The sequence below is a fragment of the Pelobates fuscus genome, chromosome 1, assembly GCF_036172605.1.
Source record: "Pelobates fuscus isolate aPelFus1 chromosome 1, aPelFus1.pri, whole genome shotgun sequence".
In the NCBI taxonomy this organism is placed as follows: Eukaryota; Metazoa; Chordata; class Amphibia; order Anura; family Pelobatidae; genus Pelobates; species Pelobates fuscus.
Genome location: NC_086317.1, coordinates 164784219 through 164803642, shown reverse-complemented (window position 1 = coordinate 164803642; position 19424 = coordinate 164784219). Strand labels below are relative to the sequence as shown.

General features: G+C 40.5%; 1 protein-coding gene across 5 annotated transcripts; it reads left to right on the top strand.

Moving 5' to 3' along the window:
* Positions 1-1616: 1616 nt before the first annotated feature.
* Positions 1617-15626, top strand: NFYA (nuclear transcription factor Y subunit alpha). 5 transcript variants are annotated; one of them, XM_063451792.1, is made up of 11 exons: positions 1617-1727; positions 6684-6798; positions 7088-7168; positions 7548-7691; positions 7865-7996; positions 8115-8220; positions 8531-8697; positions 8860-9033; positions 11085-11186; positions 14067-14116; positions 14200-15626. In XM_063451792.1, exons 2-10 carry the CDS (start codon positions 6724-6726, stop codon positions 14082-14084), a joined length of 999 nt encoding a protein of 332 aa, XP_063307862.1. In that variant the 5' UTR covers positions 1617-1727; positions 6684-6723; the 3' UTR covers positions 14085-14116; positions 14200-15626. The 5 variants fall into 5 exon arrangements, with proteins under 5 accessions (XP_063307862.1, XP_063307872.1, XP_063307855.1 ...); XM_063451802.1 differs by having other exon boundaries at positions 7088-7171; positions 8549-8697; XM_063451785.1 differs by having other exon boundaries at positions 7088-7171.
* The last annotated feature ends 3798 nt before the right edge of the window (positions 15627-19424 follow it).

Genomic DNA, 19424 nt, shown 5'->3' with positions numbered 1-19424 from the left:
ATATTTGTGTTCAGCGAAGTCTCCTGAGTATAACAGTACCCCACATGTAGAGGTTTTATAGTGTTTGTGAAAGTTACAGGGTCAAATATAAGGCTTGATTTTACTTTTTTTTTTAATTGAAATTTGTCGGATTGGTTAGGTTGCCTTTGAGAGCGTATGGTAGCCAAGGAATGAGAATTAGCCCCATGATGGCATACCATTTGCAAAAGAAGACAACCCAAGGTATTGCAAATGGGGTATGTTCAGCCTTTTTTAGTAGCCACTTAGTCACAAACACCGGCCAAAGTCAGCGTTTCTTGCATTTTTAACACACAAACAAATATAAATGCTAACTTTGGCCAGTGTTTGTGACTAAGTGGCTACTAAAAAAAATGGACATACCCAATTTTGAATACCCTGGGTTGTCTACTTTAAAAAAATATGTACATGTTAGGTGTGTTTCGGGGATTTATGACAGATAACGGTGTTACAAGGTCACTATTGATACATTTAAAATATATATATATTGAAACAGCAATTTCCTACTTGTATTTATAGGCCTATAACTTGCAAAAAAAAGCAATAAAGCATGTAAACACTGGGTGTTTTTAAACTCGGGACAAAATTTTGAATCTATTTAGCAGTTTTTTTCATTAGCTTTTGTAGATAAGTAAAAGATTTTTCAAGTAAAAGTCCAAAAACATGTTTTTTTTTTTAATTTTCCACCATATTTTATTATTTTTTTTAAATACAATATTGGACATAATACAAATAATGGTATGTAAAGAAAGACCCTTTTGTCCTGAAAAAAACAATATATAACTTGTATGGGAACCGTAAATGAGAGAGCGGAAAATTACAGCTAAACACAAACACCACAAAAGTGTTAAAACTGCTCTGGTCCTTAACGTACAAACATCGCAAAAACAGGCCGGTCCTGAAGGGGTTAATCCAGCAATGTAAACATAGCAGTTTCTCAGAAACCACTGTTTACATCTGAAGGGTTAAAACCTGGGGGACCTGGCACCCAGACCACTTCATTGAGCTGAAGTGGCCTGGGTGACTATAGTGTCCCTTTAAGTTGCATACATTGTTATTAGTAAGTCACCTATTTTTCAGAACACCCCCTCCCCCCCTAAAATTAAAGTGTCTATTTGAAACTGTGGAAGGGATGAGATTACACAATGTGCTTCCTACCATTCTGTCCCATGTCTAGCTGGTTACTGTATAGGAACCGTACACTCATGAAGGCATTCTCCCACATGAATATTAAGAAGACCCTATTGTGTGTCCATGGAGGTCAGTGTATGATCAGGTCCCTCTCATCACATTAATTTCCCGCAGAATAGCACTGATGGCGACATTCTCCTGTGTGCGGCCCTGGTGATGTGGGAGCTATGGTGATTCTGTCTGTGCGGTCACTAGGCAGCACTCTCCCGCCCACCACCAGCCTGACCGCGCCTTCCACAAGGAGCGCGCCGAATAGAACTAGAACCTTCCGCGGCGGGAGCGCGCACCAGCACGCACGCACACTCCATAGACACAGTGGGCGGGGCACACGAAGACCCCCTCCCTCTCGTGACGCACGCTCTGTGGTGTGGGCGGGGCTAAGCGCGCAGCCGCTCTGCTTACTATCTCTGGCGCCTTTGTCCTTCCGCCATTTTGAGCAATCAAGGCGCTGATTGGGCTTGGAGCTCCGGTTCTGGAACCAATCAGAGCGGAGAGAAGAACCGAGACCGGGAGAGGAGGTAAGAGGGACCGGTGGGGAGAGCCAATAACACCGCGGGGAGGGAGAAACATGACCTGAACCACGCAGCCAATAACACCAATGGATCGGCCAATAACACAGACAGCCAATCCGAGGGCGATACCGCCAGTAACACACTGCGGGCACCGGACACCGCCGGGCACCGCCACCGGCACACAGCGCGGGCGGCACCGGGAACACACACTGTGACATAATACCGGAGTACAACACCGGGCACACACTGCACCCATCAATCAGCACCTATAGTCCTGTATAATATACACTGCATATTATACTGTATCAATATGTACATACACTGCACCCATATACTGTGTATACACTGCATATTATACTGTATCAATATGTACATACACTGCACCCATATACTGTGTATACACTGCATATTATACTGCGCCCATATACTGTGTATACACTGCATATTATACTGCACCCCTATACTGTGTATACACTGCATATTATACTGCACCCCTATACTGTGTATACACTGCATATTATACTGCACCCCAATACTGTGTATATACTGCATATTATACTGCACCCATATACTATGTATACACTGCATATTATACTGCACCCATATACTATGTATACACTGCATATTATACTGCACCCCTATACTGTGTATACACTGCAAATTTTACTGCACCCCTATACTGTGTATGCACTGCATATTATACTGTATCAATATGTACATATACTGCATACATAGTCCTGTATATACACTGCATATTATACTGTATCAATATGTACATATACTGTATCAATATGTACATACACTGCACCCATATACTGTGTAACACTGCATATTATACTGCACCCATATACTGTGTATACACTGCATATTATACTGCACCCATATACTGTGTATACACTGCAATTATACTGCACCCATATACTGTGTATACACTGCATATTATACTGCACCCATATACTGTGTATACACTGCATATTATACTGCGCCCATATACTGTGTATACACTGCATATTATACTGCGCCCATATACTGTGTATACACTGCATATTATACTGCGCCCGTATACTGTGTATACACTGCATATTATACTGCACCCATATACTGTGTATACACTGCATATTATACTGCACCCCTATACTGTGTATACACTGCATATTATACTGTATCAATATGTACATATACTGCATACATAGTCCTGTATATACACTGCATATTATACAGTATCAATATGTACATACACTGCACCCATATACTGTGTATACACACTGCATATTATACAGTATCAATATGTACATACACTGCACCCATATACTGTGTATACACACTGCATATTATACAGTATCAATATGTACATACACTGCACCCATATACTGTGTATACACACTGCATATTATACTGTATCAATATGTACATACACTGCACCCATATACTGTGTATACACACTGCATATTATACTGCACCCATATACTGTGTATACACTGCATATTATACTGTATCAATATGTACATACACTGCAAAGTATACTGCATACATAGTCCTGTATATACACTGCAAAGTATACTGCATACATAGTCCTGTATATACACTGCAAAGTATACTGCATACATAGTCCTGTATATACACTGCAAATTATACTGCACCCATATACTGTAAATACACTGCATATTATACTTGCATCCATATACTGTATATACACTGCATTCATAGTCCTGTATATACATTGCATATTATACTGTATATACACTGCATTCATAGTACTGTATAAACACTAACCATTATACTGCATCCATAGTCCTGTATATAGACTGCGTATTATACTGCATCCATAGTACTGTATATACCCCATTGTACAGCGCTATGGAATTTACTGCCGCTATATAAATAATATAATAATAACACTGCATCCATAGTACTGTATATACACTGCATCCATATGCTGTATATACACTGTGCCTAACTTACCGCAACCATTGTGCTGTGTATATATAATGCCCAGTGTGCTGTACCCATTTTACTGTTTATATACTGTGACCACCATATTACTTCTACAGTTATGTTTATACTTGGTGCCAGCATACAGTATCCACTGCACCAATAATACTTTGCCTAGTATTGTGTATACACCATGTCCAGCGCCCATTGTCCTGTATACATACTGTGTGTACACTGTGCCCAGGGTAAAACACTCCTTGAACTGTGTATGTGTTGTGTCCACGATTAGGCATCGTCAATGCCTATAGTGCTGTACGTCCCCTGCATTAGCATTCAATAAAACTTGTACCCATTGTAATATACGGGTTATTCGCGAAATGCTCATTTTTTGTGAATTAAACCTGACTGGAAAATTTGAGGCTAAAATAGCTGTTAGGGGTAAAAAAAAAAAAAACATTAGTCAATAGTTGACAAAGCCATGTAAGCCTTTATTTTTACCATGTGGATTTTCATTGTGTGCTGGCTTCAGCATTCTTTGTAACTATAGTATGGTATATACACCCTGCCTGGCATGTAGCATGCATATAGGCCTGGAAACACACACGTTGCACCCAAAGAAACTTAGCAACTTACCTAGCACACTTATACTTTGCATACACTGAACTCTGGGGGAAAAAAAACAAAAACCTGACCCCTATTACTGTATAACGAACTTACTCAATACACTGCACCCATAATGCATTGCATGCACCCCTTTACTGTGCCCCGCATATTGTATGCACTGCACCAGTATTGCTGTTGACATTGTGCCAGCATACAGCACAAATTGGGACACTCACGTAAAATTCATCTGTTGTAGCGTGGTGGTTACCGTATGTTAATTTCTAGGGGGTTGTCTGCGTTTAATGTAATGTGCAATACAATAACAATTCTGTCAAATATCCCTTTACCATATTTTACTCTTTTGTGGACAAATTTGGTTATGAATATATAAACATAGGGGAGTTGCCAATGGCTATGGCGCATGAAGTGTTCTTTTAATTGAACTAATACTTACTGTATATTGATATTTAAAAGGACATATACCCCTGATAACCTTTTATGTGTGACTTTTTTAAAAATAGTTTTGCTTATAGAAATTTCTTTATAACTAGTGCAAGAAATAACACAACATAAATAAATCCTGGATGATTTATTATTCTGGTGTGGATTAAAAGGAGTTTGATTTGTACAAACTGTGCAACTCACATTTTTGCAGAAGTCTAGAAAATTATTGACATTACTAGTTTCCGTTTTCAAACTACACTCTCTTTAATTTACTAAGCCCATGCCTGTTTTGGGACAAATTTGACCATTTAATGTGGAGCATTTTGTTTCTGATCATCTAGCCTTTCCATCAGTGTCTGTCTAATTTAACAGTATTTTTATATATATATATATATTTCTTGTCACATACTTACTGAAATTTGATGGTGAATTTTACTGGGGCTTTTGTGTTGTACAATTTCAAAGTCCCTAGTGTTGTATTTTTCTACATCTCCCAAGTACAGCAATACCCACGTTTATACCTTTACTAGATTTTTCTGAAACTTAAAATATCAGAATAAAGACATGCCCTTATTTTGACTTGCATGTTTTCTTCCTTCCCAGAAACACTATTTGGTAAAGTGACACTGTGTTGCCATTACTCAATAGATTCACACTTTGATGGTATTTGTAACCCTAACTAACTCTTACCCAGCCAATTATATGATAAAGGGAAAACAATAGTGGAAGGAAAACAAAGCTGTTTTCCTAGCACTACAGTGACCTACAGCATTAAAGGGAAACTGTAGTGTTAGGAAAGATGCCTAACCCTCCCGAAGTCCCTCTATTGGCTGTCTGTTAGACAGCCACTAGAGGTGTAGTTAAAGGAACACTATCTATAGTCCTGGGGATCCGAAATTAAGTTTCCCGTGGAACCTTTTGACATAGTGTATCAACATCGTCAAAGTGTGTGTATCTGTGTTTATATGTGTCGTGTGTTTGTATGTGCCAGTGCGCGTACCTCTGTATCTATCTGTGTATGTGTGTATATGTATCAGATGCAAACAGACACAGATACACAGTGACATATATACACACTTGCACCCACAGATACACACAGACACATACACTCTCACTGACAAGAACACATACACTCTCACTGGGTCCAGTGGGGCTGCTGTGTGGGCGGCGAGGGAGCAGTGATCTCCCTGCTCAGCTCCCTCGCACGCCTTGAAGTTATACCGCAGTGACGTCATATTCCGGATCCTGCATCACCGATGAGCGCGCGAGGGAGCTGAGCAGGGAGATCACTGCTCACTGCTCCCTCGCCATTTTATTTTTAGAAATGTTGGAAGCAGTTTTTGTGTGTAGATCATGCCTCTCAGGTTTTGCTGCTCAATTCACTGCCATTAAGAAGTTAAATCACTTTGTTTGTGCAGCCCTTGTCACACCTCCCCTGGCTCTGACTGACACACAAAAACTGGTTTCGATCCAAGGAGAAATCTGATTTCCACTATGGAGTCATGAATATCCTCCCCCGGCATTATTGGAAATGGCTACAATTTAGCAAAAGCATAAAAGAATGTGCATAGCGGTTAAACTAGATGGTCATTTTTGAATATAGATAACTGTAACTAAATGGCAGAGAATTGAGCAGTGACACTGCAGGGACATGATGTATACAGCTAAACGGCTTAATTGAACTAAAGTTGTTTTGTTGCTTAGAGTATCACTTTAACCTAGGCCTCTGGTTTCCATTTTGTAGATTACAATTTGGTGACAAGAATACAGAACAGGATTAACCCTAATGTGACCTTCGGAGGCTGCATAGTGACCGAAGGCTTTACTGTACTAGAATTTGATACTACTGCATTAGTAAACTTTTAAACAGTGAATCGTGGTCAATTGAAAAATGAATCGAACTGTCTTAAGATTTGTGTAGGCTATCTATCCACACAAATACAATGGTGCACTGTACATTGCTAATATACTGTCTCATCGCAGGTACAGTCCAGCTATCTCACTTTTATTGTGATCAAGAAAGATGGAGCAGTACACAACAAGCAGCAATGGTTCTCCAGAGCAGATTGTGGTGCAGGCCGGACAGATTCAGCAGCAGGTGAGCGCGGGTTCCAGGGCAAGGGGATATGCTAAACAGGGTTGGAATGTTGAATGCCAGTCTTTCATATCCTAAATAATACAACCCAATTCTTATCCCTTCTTGTATTTCACTTTGTTTCCTGGAACCCATTTATTATTCATCCTCTTCCTAAAGGATTTCCATAACACTTTTTTTTTTTTTTTGGAATATTTATTCTTACACTTTCAAAATAATTCTCTCTGTCAGTGTAAAGTCATCTGACTCTCTCTTATAGTCAGGCTGTCTCTTCTTGTTCCTTTCCCCTTAGCCGGGTGCGGTCACTGCTGTCCAGTTACAGACAGAGGCTCAGGTGGGAGCAGCCTCAGGACAGCAAGTTCAGACCCTCCAGGTAGTTGTGCCTTTGACAGCCGCATGAGTCGCAATAAAGAAACACTCAATGCAGTCTCTGTGATTGCTACCCCATCATTTATTGGAAATACATCCCTGTGCAGTTTATATGTCTAAGTGCTAATCAGTCTTTGAATGAGCTTGTCAGTAATGCCTGCATTGTGCATGTTGTGTTATGTTATTCATAAAGTATCCAGAGTACATCCTTTTATCTGACACTTGCATGAATTTCTCATATTTGCTTTCCTTGTTTATTTGCTTTATGCTGCATACACTTTTGCTGTTTTCTGGCTGTGCCTGTACAACAAAGGTGCAGGAAAAAATGTGTCTGTGGCCTTCTCTGCCTTTGTGATAACCATTTATCGTTTTCTCCTACACAGGTACAAGGGCAGCCACTCATGGTCCAAGTCAGTGGAGGACAGCTTATCACTTCCACTGGACAGCCGATAATGGTGCAGGCCATGGGAGGCCAGGGACAAACCCTGATGCAGGTGCCAGTATCAGGGTCTCAAGGGCTGCAACAGGTAAAATCTATCACTATTGCTAGTATTGGCAGTTTATTCTCCAGTGCCTGCAACATTATTTATAGTAAAAAAAAAAAAAGTGCTTTTTGATGGTTATGAAGGATAGTTTCCCGGTACTTTCTTAACCTGCTATAATTATGTTGTCTACTGCTAATTTCAGTTGTTTCTTACAGATTCAGCTAGTACAACCAGGGCAGATACAGATCCAGGGAGGTCAAGCGCTTCAGGTACAAACCCAGCAAGGTCAGCCACAGCAAATAATCATTCAACAGCCACAGACAGCAGTAACTGCTGGACAAAGCCAGGTAAGGCACAACCAAGGCGTGTTAAATTAATTTGTTAGAAAGCAGAAGTAATTTTTTGTTTAATAACAGAAAGGTAATAAAATGTTTTGGTGTTAATGGCTTTGTATTCTTTTTTTAGGGCCAGCAGCAGATAGCTGTTCAGGGCCAGCAGGTTGCACAGACAGCAGAAGGGCAGACTATTGTGTATCAGCCTGTAAATGCCGATGGAACCATCCTGCAACAAGGTGAGTACACTTTGAACTGGGCTATAGAATGTTAATCATAATTTTTGTGCATTGGCCTGTATTATATGTTTTCATACTTGGTAAGCAAAAGTATCCTGAGTTAAGTCACATCTTTCTTTGCTTTACCTCTGGTCCTGCCCTCCTACCTTGAATTTATCAGCTTTGTCGGCTTCCCATTCGCTGTCTGCACCGTATGATTTGTGCCAGTCTACATGTCAATGGTGTACAGTACACTGGAGGTTCTCCTGGGATTAATTCTTCGACCCCTCCCTTTGTCCCTTTGTTTCCGGTTTTGTTTTGTTCCCTAAAGTGACAGTCCCTGTTACAGGAATGATCACCATACCTGCAGCCAGTTTGGCCGGAGCCCAGATTGTCCAGGCTGGAACAAATACGAATACCACCAATAGCGGCCAAGGGACCGTCACTGTCACCCTCCCTGTGACTGGAAATGTGATGAATTCAGGAGGCATGGTGATGGTATGTAATTATAATTTTCATTATTTTCATTTATGCAACAAAATTGGTTTGTTTCTTTGCAAGTTTCTATGTATAAGGTATTCAGAATTAACATAAAAATGTGCAGTGGTAATTATTTTTTGATTTCCAACTTTCTCTCATTGAGTGTTTGTGTTCATGCAGATGGTGCCAGGTGCTGGCTCTGTACCTGCTCTGCAAAGGATACCACTGCCAGGAGCTGAAATGCTTGAGGAAGAACCCTTATATGTGAATGCCAAGCAGTATCACCGCATCTTGAAAAGGAGACAAGCACGAGCCAAACTTGAGGCAGAAGGAAAGATTCCTAAAGAGAGGAGAGTGAGTATATGCCGGGCATTGGTAGAAAAAAAAGTTGACATAATTCCACCTGGGGGTGGAAAATGGGGCCAGAGGTGGCGAGGGAGCTGTAATCTAAATGATCTTTCACCACATCACATGCCCTGATGTTAGGACATCACTACGGCACCAATAAATACCAGGCGACGGAGCAGTGCTAGAAGATCACCCAAGCCCCACACTGAATCCCAAGGGTTTGAGGGTCTGTGTAAACTTAAATAAAAAATAATAAAGGACCTCTGGTAATGTGGAACCCATGTGTCTGGTGTGAGATATTTATAATCTTCCTAACACTACTATCTGGCAGGAGTACAGTGGGAACAGAATAAAAAATATATTCTTGAGGACAATACTCTAGACCAGGTGCCCACACATTTTTGTGTCATGAACTTCTTTTCACATGACCAGATCAACGAGATCTACAAACTAAAAAACAAACACCTTTTCTTACCGAAAAATACATTAAATTCCTTATTGGGACTACTCCATGTATCTTCACAGGAGATGCACACACTGATACACACATTGACACACATACAGATACACAAATTGAAACACATGCAGATACTCAGAAACACACACACACAGATATACATGCAGATACCCAGAAACACACGCACTGACACACCTGCAGACACACAGATACGCACACTGACACCCATGCAGATACAAACACACACTGACACAAACATTGACCTGCATACAGATACACAGGTATACACTCATTGATACAACTTTTACTGTTACACTTATTTAACCACCCTCCGGTTTGCTACCTTTTGGGTGCAGGAAAGGGGCTTCCCTGTGGTCCAGTCTTCTGATAGAAGCTGTTGGAAATCAGTCTGGTTTTTGCTGTCCACGCTCCCATTTCTCCTGCGTGGCTCAATCTGTTATTTGCTTCTGATCGCGGTGTTAAAGCATTGCAGGAGCAGTGCACAACTGGTCCCTTGATGCCACACCGGGTGACCCTAAGTGCATTGGCTGTCCAATGGGCCCCCTCCGCATGAGGATCCTAGTGCAGCCACACCGGCAGTAGTTCTGCCGCTGATAACGCTGCCTGTCAGGTGATGCTCTGCTTAGGCAGCTGTGAGGCTATCATGACTAATTGAAGAGCTGGCCTTGATTCACCAGCATTGCCTTAGCAATCGACTGGTAGAGTGTGATCGACTTAAAGGACCACTCTAGTGCCAGGAAAACATACCCGTTTTCCTGGCACTAGAGTGCCCTGAGGGTGCCCCCACCCTCAGGGACCCCCTCCCGCCCGGCTCTGGAAAGGGGAAAGGGGTTAAATCTTACCTTTTTCCAGCGCTGGGCGGAGAGCTCTCCTCCTCCAATCCGCCTCTTCTCCTCCCCGTCGGCTGAATGCGCACGCGCGGCAAGAGCTGCGCGCGCATTCAGCCGGTCACATAGGAAAGCATTCATAATGCTTTCCTATGGACGCTGGCGTGCTCTCACTGTGAAAATCACAGTGAGAAGCACGCAAGCGCCTCTAGCGGCTGTCAATGAGACAGCCACTAGAGGACATAGGGGGAAGGCTTAACCCATTCATAAACATAGCAGTTTCTCTGAAACTGCTATGTTTATGAAAAAATGGGTTAACCCTAGAAGGATCTGGCACCCAGACCACCTCATTAAGCTGAAGTGGTCTGGGTGCCTAGAGTGGTCCTTTAATGGGCACCCCTGCTCTAGACTGTATGCCTTTTGAAGAAGAAAATTACAGTTTAAACAATATATGTACACATAGAAAATGGTTCTGTTCTGAACATTATCCTACACAAAAACTGATCATGAAGGATCTTATAAACATTACTTGTAGTAAGATATCAAAATCATTATTATTTGGCAACTTTCAGTGCAAAAAGGTTCATTTCAGATTGTACATTTACACACACATGTGTCAGGTCCACATATATTTTGTTTGTTGATACAAGTCAAGAGAACAGACATTTTAATAAAATAACTCTGTAGCAGAATACTTTTTTTCTGATTGCTTCTTGTGTTTACTCATTGATGGTTTGAATCTTCTCTTCCAGAAATACTTACATGAGTCACGTCATCGCCATGCTATGGCCAGAAAACGTGGGGATGGTGGACGCTTCTTTTCACCAAAAGAAAAAGAAGGGCACCACATGGAGGTAAACATGATGATGGCTAGAGTGAAGCAAGCATGGAGAAAGCTCCACCCCATCCTCAATGTATGCCTTGGTTTTATATGGATTAGAATATGGTGCTAACATTTTAAGCATGTGTCATGCAGGAGTAATTCACAACTCCTCTTCCTGTTTGTATGGGGGAAAACTTTATCCGTTTTTAATTACATTTTATGTAGAAAAAGTACCATTTAAATATAGACTTCAGTATTACAAAAGAGTAGCATATTCAACAGACCTCACAGTAGCCACAACTTATAATATAAAATGATAAACTTAAACTAACTTTACAGATGTCAGAAAAAACAAAATATTTTATTTTCCAAATACTACCACTCATATGATTTGTGGTTATAACCTCTTATCTGTGACACCCTGCATTTGTATTGTTTAGGACAGGTTTCTGGAATTACATGAACCTAGTATTTCTTGTATGAATTTATATAATTTTAAGTAAATTGGCTTCATACATATTTTGCAACTTACACATCAGAATCTGTATAGAAATATATATTGGCTCTCACTGTTAAACATGGGTTTTGTACAGAGCAGTATAGTATACATCTTAATTTTGTACATTCTGTACATGATGAGTAACCTACATTTTAAGAAATCAAGCAACTCTGAAATACTATGTTACAAGTTAGTAGTCATATGTTCCATTATTAAAACTGCAGGTGATTACTCATACTCATATATCTCCCTTGTGTGTAAATGGACACACACTCTTCCTTGTTAATGTATAAATATACATTGTGTGTATTTGGGCACACACTCTCCCTCGCTAATGCATTCCACTCACTGTCATACACTAGTACACAAACACTTGCACAGGACCTCCAAACATAGACAATCAGCCTCATACATGTTTTTTTCACTAAATTGTGAAGTGTGCAGAATTGACAAGAGAATTGTAGGTCTAATTCCAATAAAGTTCGACTTTGTATAGATTTCCCCTCAACTTTTATTTGTATGTGGCTGTGTTCTATAAAACATTTGATTGACTACAGTGGTATACAGAATTACATTAAAAATGTGTGGGAGAGGGGCGGAGCCGAGCAGAATGGCCAAACACATCCAGATCTCTGAACAATTGCACTGTATAAACCTCTCAGGAGACCCTAAAGCTGGGACAAAAATGGCAGGGGAAACCCCCACAGGCGAGGCTAACATAATTGGACACAAAACTAAGAAACTGAAACCCGAAAAGCCACGGATGGGCTTAAATATTGAGGACATGCTGAGACAGGCACATGGCGCGATGAGGCCTAAGATGGCCGACTACCATGAGACCTACTCTGAAATCTCAGATGACATGTCCCCAGTTTAGGAGGTAGAGGATCTCCCTGCACCTCCATGCCCAGCATTGAAGAACACTGGACAAGACAACTCTCCGGGGACCACTGCAGTGCTAAAACTGCTTATGGCAGACCTCCAGAAGAGTATCCAGATGGATGTAGCATTACTCTGTGCAGATTTGCAAACAAGCATTGCAGATAGCTACGTTGCAGAAAGCAGTCAAGGGGCTCCAACAGCAAAGTGAGCTGAGTGAACGCCGTTTCACTGCCATTGGAGACTGGAGGCTAAAAAAAGTCAAAATAAGGGGCATCTCACAAGAGGTACCGATGGCTGAAACCCCACATTTCCTGAGGCGCTTAATTGTTGCTTTACTTGCCCCAAGACAGGGCATAGCAGTGGGAACCAATGGATTCGTAAGAGTTCCGAAGTCCCCACGTGCCCCAGAGAATGTGCCAAGAGACTTGGTCCTCTAGCTGCAAAGTGGCAAAGACAAGGTAGCGGTGCTGGCGGCTGTCAGAAACCACACGCCATATAAGTTTGAAGACATGTCTCTCACGTTTTTCTCAGACCTGTCAGGGAGGCCCTAGCCTGGCGGAGATCGCTCATTTACCACCCTACTGAGACAGCAGAAGATATTTTACCAGTGGCGACTAAGCCCTAATGATCCAACAGGAGGAGACCAAGCACCTGATCCACAACCTCTCTGAAGCAGCAGCCTTACTGCCCACACTTAACTTGCCTCCAAATGCCCTGACAACACCCGGGATGAGACAGCAGCCCGGACGCAGCACCAGTGGAATCCGGACACTGCAATCCCTTTTACCCTTCGCTGGATGGCTACGGGAAGATATGCAGTGGCCACTACCTGACGATTACATTGGGACTAAAAACCATCACCCAATGCAGCCTTACAATACTCCCTAGAACTCTCTAGCCTTGCAATACTCCCTAGGGTTAACTTAAAGTTTTACGTTATGTAGAGTTTAGATAGATATGTTTTTGCTTTATTCAGCGCACATACAATCAGCCCACATTTAGATCAACTGACAGATTGAGCCAACCTTATCCCCCCTTACCCCACACACACCTCCAGGTGAGAGCTCAGTATTCCTACCTGTATTGCGCTAAAGGCATCACCTATAGGAGTACAACTGCACCCTAGCACAAGTAGCACTTTTGACCTAGCTCTAAGACATACATGATACCCAAACCGTCTACAAGGTCAAGGCCCTGACATGTTAGAGGTACTCAACTAGTACTCAGAGGTACAGAACACAATGAGATCTCGACACCCCACATAGCTAGATACACGATATCTCACCTTACTGATATTACATTAAATATACAATGTGCTGTCTATGAATGCCATAAACCTTCATGATTGTTTTTACTATGCTTGGTATAGCTATCGTGGCATATCAAGCCTGTTTGTTACCACTCGCACAATAAAAAGAATTTAAAAAATAAAAATTTGTGGGACAGTTGCTGATGCTTTTATGTTGCCCTAAAACCTATAGCCCTACCATTTTGTCTCATGTTATTGACATTGGTATTTGTATGTTACAGGCTGTAGAGTTTCATTAAGCACAGCAACAAGATGGAGCCGATTTGTAACGGTATGAATTTCATTAATTGAATAAAACAGGCTTATGCTATTTCGTTTTCATACACTGATCATATTATTTTCTCATCCTCTTAGGATTCATCTCAGGGAAGAGACGTTTACACCAATGATGCCATCACTCTGACATCAGAAAAACACCACCATGATGACAGAGTTTTGTTACATCCTATTGTCTTTCAGCCATTTATCACCTCTAACCAGTGTACAGCTGTCTCTTTATAATCTGCCGTGCACCCAAACATTTCTCACATCTTAGATTTTTGCATGCAAACACAGACTCCCTTCGATAGGAGTCTATCTCCAACACCTTGTGAGTACAAGGTCTGAAATTGCATAGATGTGCTCTTCTTGGAATAGTCTTCCAGCCCAATGTTTTCCTATTCCTATAGGCTAGAGGAAGAGGGCAAGGATGGAAATGTTTTTCAGTATTTAAAGTACTTACTGAGAGAACTTGAAATCTCTCCAGTCATTGAAAGTTTTATGGCTTATACTCCAGTTGTTCTCAGCAAGACAGTGTGTTTTATGTTGTAGCTGAGATTTTACTTGTACATAACCTCTTTGTAGTATGACAGTCCTGCAAAGTCATGTGGCCTGTCGTGAAGGGTATAACTTGTTTCTACATTTTTGCTTTATAATGGGTCTGGGTCTTTTTATAACTGTAATAAAGATGCATTAGTTTTAGGGATTACCTCCTGGGTTGAAGAGTTTAATTTTGGGATAAACATTTATGGAAGAGTGGGGCGAAGGCTAAATACGTGGAAAAATATAGTAAGATAAGTTATAATGTAATAGTATCCTGATAAGGACTTGCAATATGGAATTTAAGGGACACTCTAGACTCCTAAAGAAATTTAGCTTGCTGGAAAGCTTTGTGTGAAGACCATTTATTTCATTTTGCAAAAACTACAGATTTCAATAAAAATTTACACTTTTATAAATTAACCTTGTTTACACCACCCTGGTGGTAAACCCCGTCCTGTTACTTTCTGATTTGGTTAGCTCAGTGGAGCTAAACTCAAGAGGCAGCAATTGCCCAGAGCATCTACTTTGCAAAGATTATGCAAAGATTATGTGGACAGCCACATAAAGTTTAGAAAGTGTTAGAAGGGGAGGACTTGCAAAGACTACAGACAACAGAACTGCCAGTTTTGCAAACTGTTTTAAGGTGTACCGCCAATGAAAAAATACATAATTAAATGCATGCATGTTTTCATTTGGGGTATATCTACTAAACAGTGATTTGTATTTAGGCAGGGAAGTGTCACTTTAATTTTACAAGACCATCAAAATGTTTTATGGGATCGCAAATACGTTTCCACAAAAACTGTATTATGGATAGATCAGAGTGCAAGTCAGTTTGCTAAACTACTTGCAGAAAACACCGTGTTAAACTGCATGCAGGTGTATGTCACATTTCTAGGTGTCTGGGGAATTAGAAGAGGCGTAAAAAATTGTGAATTTGTTACTTGATTTTTTTTGTATATAGGTTTTTTTATATATATATATATAAATATCTAAAAAATTTTCAGAATGTAATTTTTTCCTATTAGCTGTATTTGTAAGTACCGTGTACCTCACCCAGCTAATAAAAAAAGTTTATAACATACTTTTTGTGGTTTTTTTTTTCTTCTTTTGTTCTTTTCCCTGATTTTTACACTTTAAAAAAAAATAAAAAAAATTTTTTATTCATTTTTTTGAGTTGTCCTTTTACACCTTGTAAGGAACTGTAGTATTCCAAAGTTACACTTACTGTGTGCCAGTTGCCACAAAGTGCTCAGAATGACCCTTGAAACTTTTGGCCTTTGTATATTCTGTAATAAATAGGGATCGACCGATTATCGGTTTTACCGATATAATCGGGCGATACTGTATTTTCGGCAATATCGGTATCGGCCAATAGAGATACCGATATTGCCGATAATACCTCCCAGGACCGCCGGGCTCATTTAAAGCCCGGCGGTCCTGGGGGGGCGGGCAGCAAGCCTTTACTCAACTCCCAGCAGATCCTCCAGCTCCCCAGTGTAACTCTCGCGAGACCTGCAGCCGTCCGAGCGTTGCCATGGGTTTCCATGGCAACGCTCCGAGACTTACACTGGGGAGCTGCTAGGAGGTGAGTCAACGCTTGCTGCCGGCCCCCCCACAGCTCAGCCAATGTCACTGGACCACCAGGGATTACCATATCCCCCCTCCCTGGCCAGGTAACAAGCAGGGAGGGGGGACAACAAAAATAAATAATAATTAAATATAAAACAAAAATAATAATTTAATAAAAAATGCCCCCTCACACACACACTCCATTATATACACATACACTTACCAAACACACAGTGTATATAATGGAGTGTGTTTGTGTAGTGTGTTTATATAATGCAGTGTGTGTATATAATGCAGTGTTTGTGTAGTGTGTTTATATAATGCACACTACACAAACACACTGCATTATATACATACTATACAAACACACACTCTGCATTATATAAACACACTACATTCACTATATATACACACGCGCACACACACACTGCATTCATTATATACACACACACTTTACATTTAGTATATACAGCATTCACTTTACACACACCGCATTCACTTTACGCACACTACCACACACTACCACACACTACACAAACACTCTGCTTTCATTATATATACACCACACTAATACACACTGCATCCACTACACACACTAGACAAATACACACTGCATCCTCTACACAAACACACTCCATCCACTACACACACTACATAAACACACACTGCATCCACTACACAAACACACTGCATCCACTACATGTGGCATGTATATTTTGTGCATTTACCTTTAGAAATTTTTATTTTCCAAAATGGTAAATGTACAGAATATAGGCAAATTATATCGGCTATCGGCCTGAAAGTTCACAGAATATCGGTATCAGCTCTAAAAAAATCAATATCGGTCGATCCCTAGTAATAAACTGTTGTATTTCAGAAGCAGCTATAGGCTCTGCAGGACCTTAGGTGAAACTTGAACATGAGGCCCGCACTTGAGACACATAGTGAAAAAACAAGGGTCTCAGGTGGATGTATAAGGAACTGTAGTGTTTGTGTAGGAAAACAGTGTGTATGTGTGTTTAGGGTGTGTAGTGTATGCATGGGTTATAGTGTGTGTGTATAGGGGGCGTAGAATTAGAATATAGAAACTAAAGAATTCCACAGGAATCTGAAGACAAGGTACTAGCAATAAAGAGGCAATTATAGCTGTACACCCCCACTATATAAGTATAAATAATAATATAAAAAGGTATTGTGAGGTGCAGAGGTCTGGCAAAAAGTCAAGATATTGACTAAAAAAGACCAAAAGAAAATATTTATACTCAGACGAATAACTTACTCCATGGTTTATTATGTGTGGTTTCCCATGAAACACATTTATATTATAAATATTTTTTAAGGGCAGGTAAATGAGGCAGGGTTGGGGGTGAGTGTGACTGAGTGAGGGAAGGTGAATGTGACAGGGTTGGGGAATGAGTGTTATAGAGTTAGGGGGTTAATGTGACATGGTTGCAAGTGAGTATGGCATGACTGGTCGGGAGAGTGTGACAGTTATAGACTACATCTCCCATAATGCTCTTACAGCCATAATGACAGGATTATGGGGGTTAATATGATAGGGTGAGTGTGACAGGATTATGGGGGTTAATATGATAGGGTGAGTGTGGCAGGATTAGAGGGTTAATATGATAGGGTGAGTGTGGCAGGATTATGGGGGTTAATATGATAGTGTGAGTGTGGCAGGATTAGGGGGATAATTTGATAGAGTGAGTGTTGCAGGGTGAAGGGAGGTGATCGTGTGGCAAACTATATATGGAGTAAATGGGGAGAGTGACAGTAATACCTTGTACTGTATTTCCTTTTTATGCAGTTGTCCCTCTCCTGGTCAAGGAGGGGACAATAATCAATTCCCTGGTGGTCCAGTGGGCTCCCCAGTGTTCTGATGACCTAGCTATTCAGTCTGCAGCTCCACTGGGTGCAGAGTTGCAGACCATGAGGTAGTTATCACACTAGCTCCGGGATTAGGAGTGTCAGTGTTGCCGCAGTAACCCATGCAAACGTTCTGGTTGGCTGGAGTTTGACAACTACTTCAAAGTCTGCAACACCCGACGGAACTGTTGACCAGGTTCTGCTGGGCACTCACTTTGGGCCCACTGAGTGGAGGGGTCCAACACCTGGCAGCATACAGAAAGAGCAGACAAAGGGAACAAGAACAACAAAATAAAACATTAAATAATAATAATGGTTAATATCCTTATGTCTGTCCTATGTATTAAATACTCGTATTTGTGGATTGTTATTATCCTATACAAAACCATTCTATGTTCCAACTGTAACTGGATTTATTGAAAGACATTTCTTTCCAAACCGAACAAAATAGACTTTTACATACAGCATTTAATACCTTGGCATTATACAATACATATATATTTCACACATTTTTATAAGAAAATGTGCTGATTTGAGCAACTTGATAACATAATAACAGTTACATAATTTCTTAAAATCAATGGCCTGCTTGACTGACTTTCTTTAAATATTGTGTTCCTGAACAACTCCTCAAAGGCCAATCCTGATCTCCACGAATTAGGGATGGTGATGTGTTATTTCAAAAGGGACATTGTCTCAACTTGGATTGTTGTTTAGCCTTTGGGAGAGTTTATAAAATACCTATGTATATTACCACCCCCCTTAATGAAAAATCGTCACTGATTTTGTACTCTGCCTGTGCCTTATTTGTAGTATTTCTCCATAATTAACCGTACTCTTCTGATATTTGAAAACCCTTTGCTACCACCTTAGATTTGGATATTCAGATAACACAGCTTTTCTTTCTTAGTTAAATTGCATTTTACAACTTAAAGGAGAAACTCTCCATGCGAGGCTCCATTTTCTTTTAAGATTTAGCAAATTACATCACAATCCAGTTCAGTTTTGGTTCTCCTCTGTATGTTTTCTCTATGTTGGCCACCTGGTGCAAAAGATGCAGCTTATAACGATGAGAGCTAAGATGGAGGCTCTCCGTTGCAGGATAAAGAGAGAGATTTTTCCTTTTAATTTTATTTTTCATAACGCAGAAATATATATTGGTTAAATTTAGGGGTAGTTAATGAAAACAATAAAATATCCTGGGAAGTCACAGTTCGCTTTACTAAAAACTATACATGCAAAACTATAAATCACTGAATGAAATATTTGTACTTTCTGATGGTTTTGATAAGAAAGTATGGTACTAAAAATTTATAGTGTTTTACATATTATTGTGA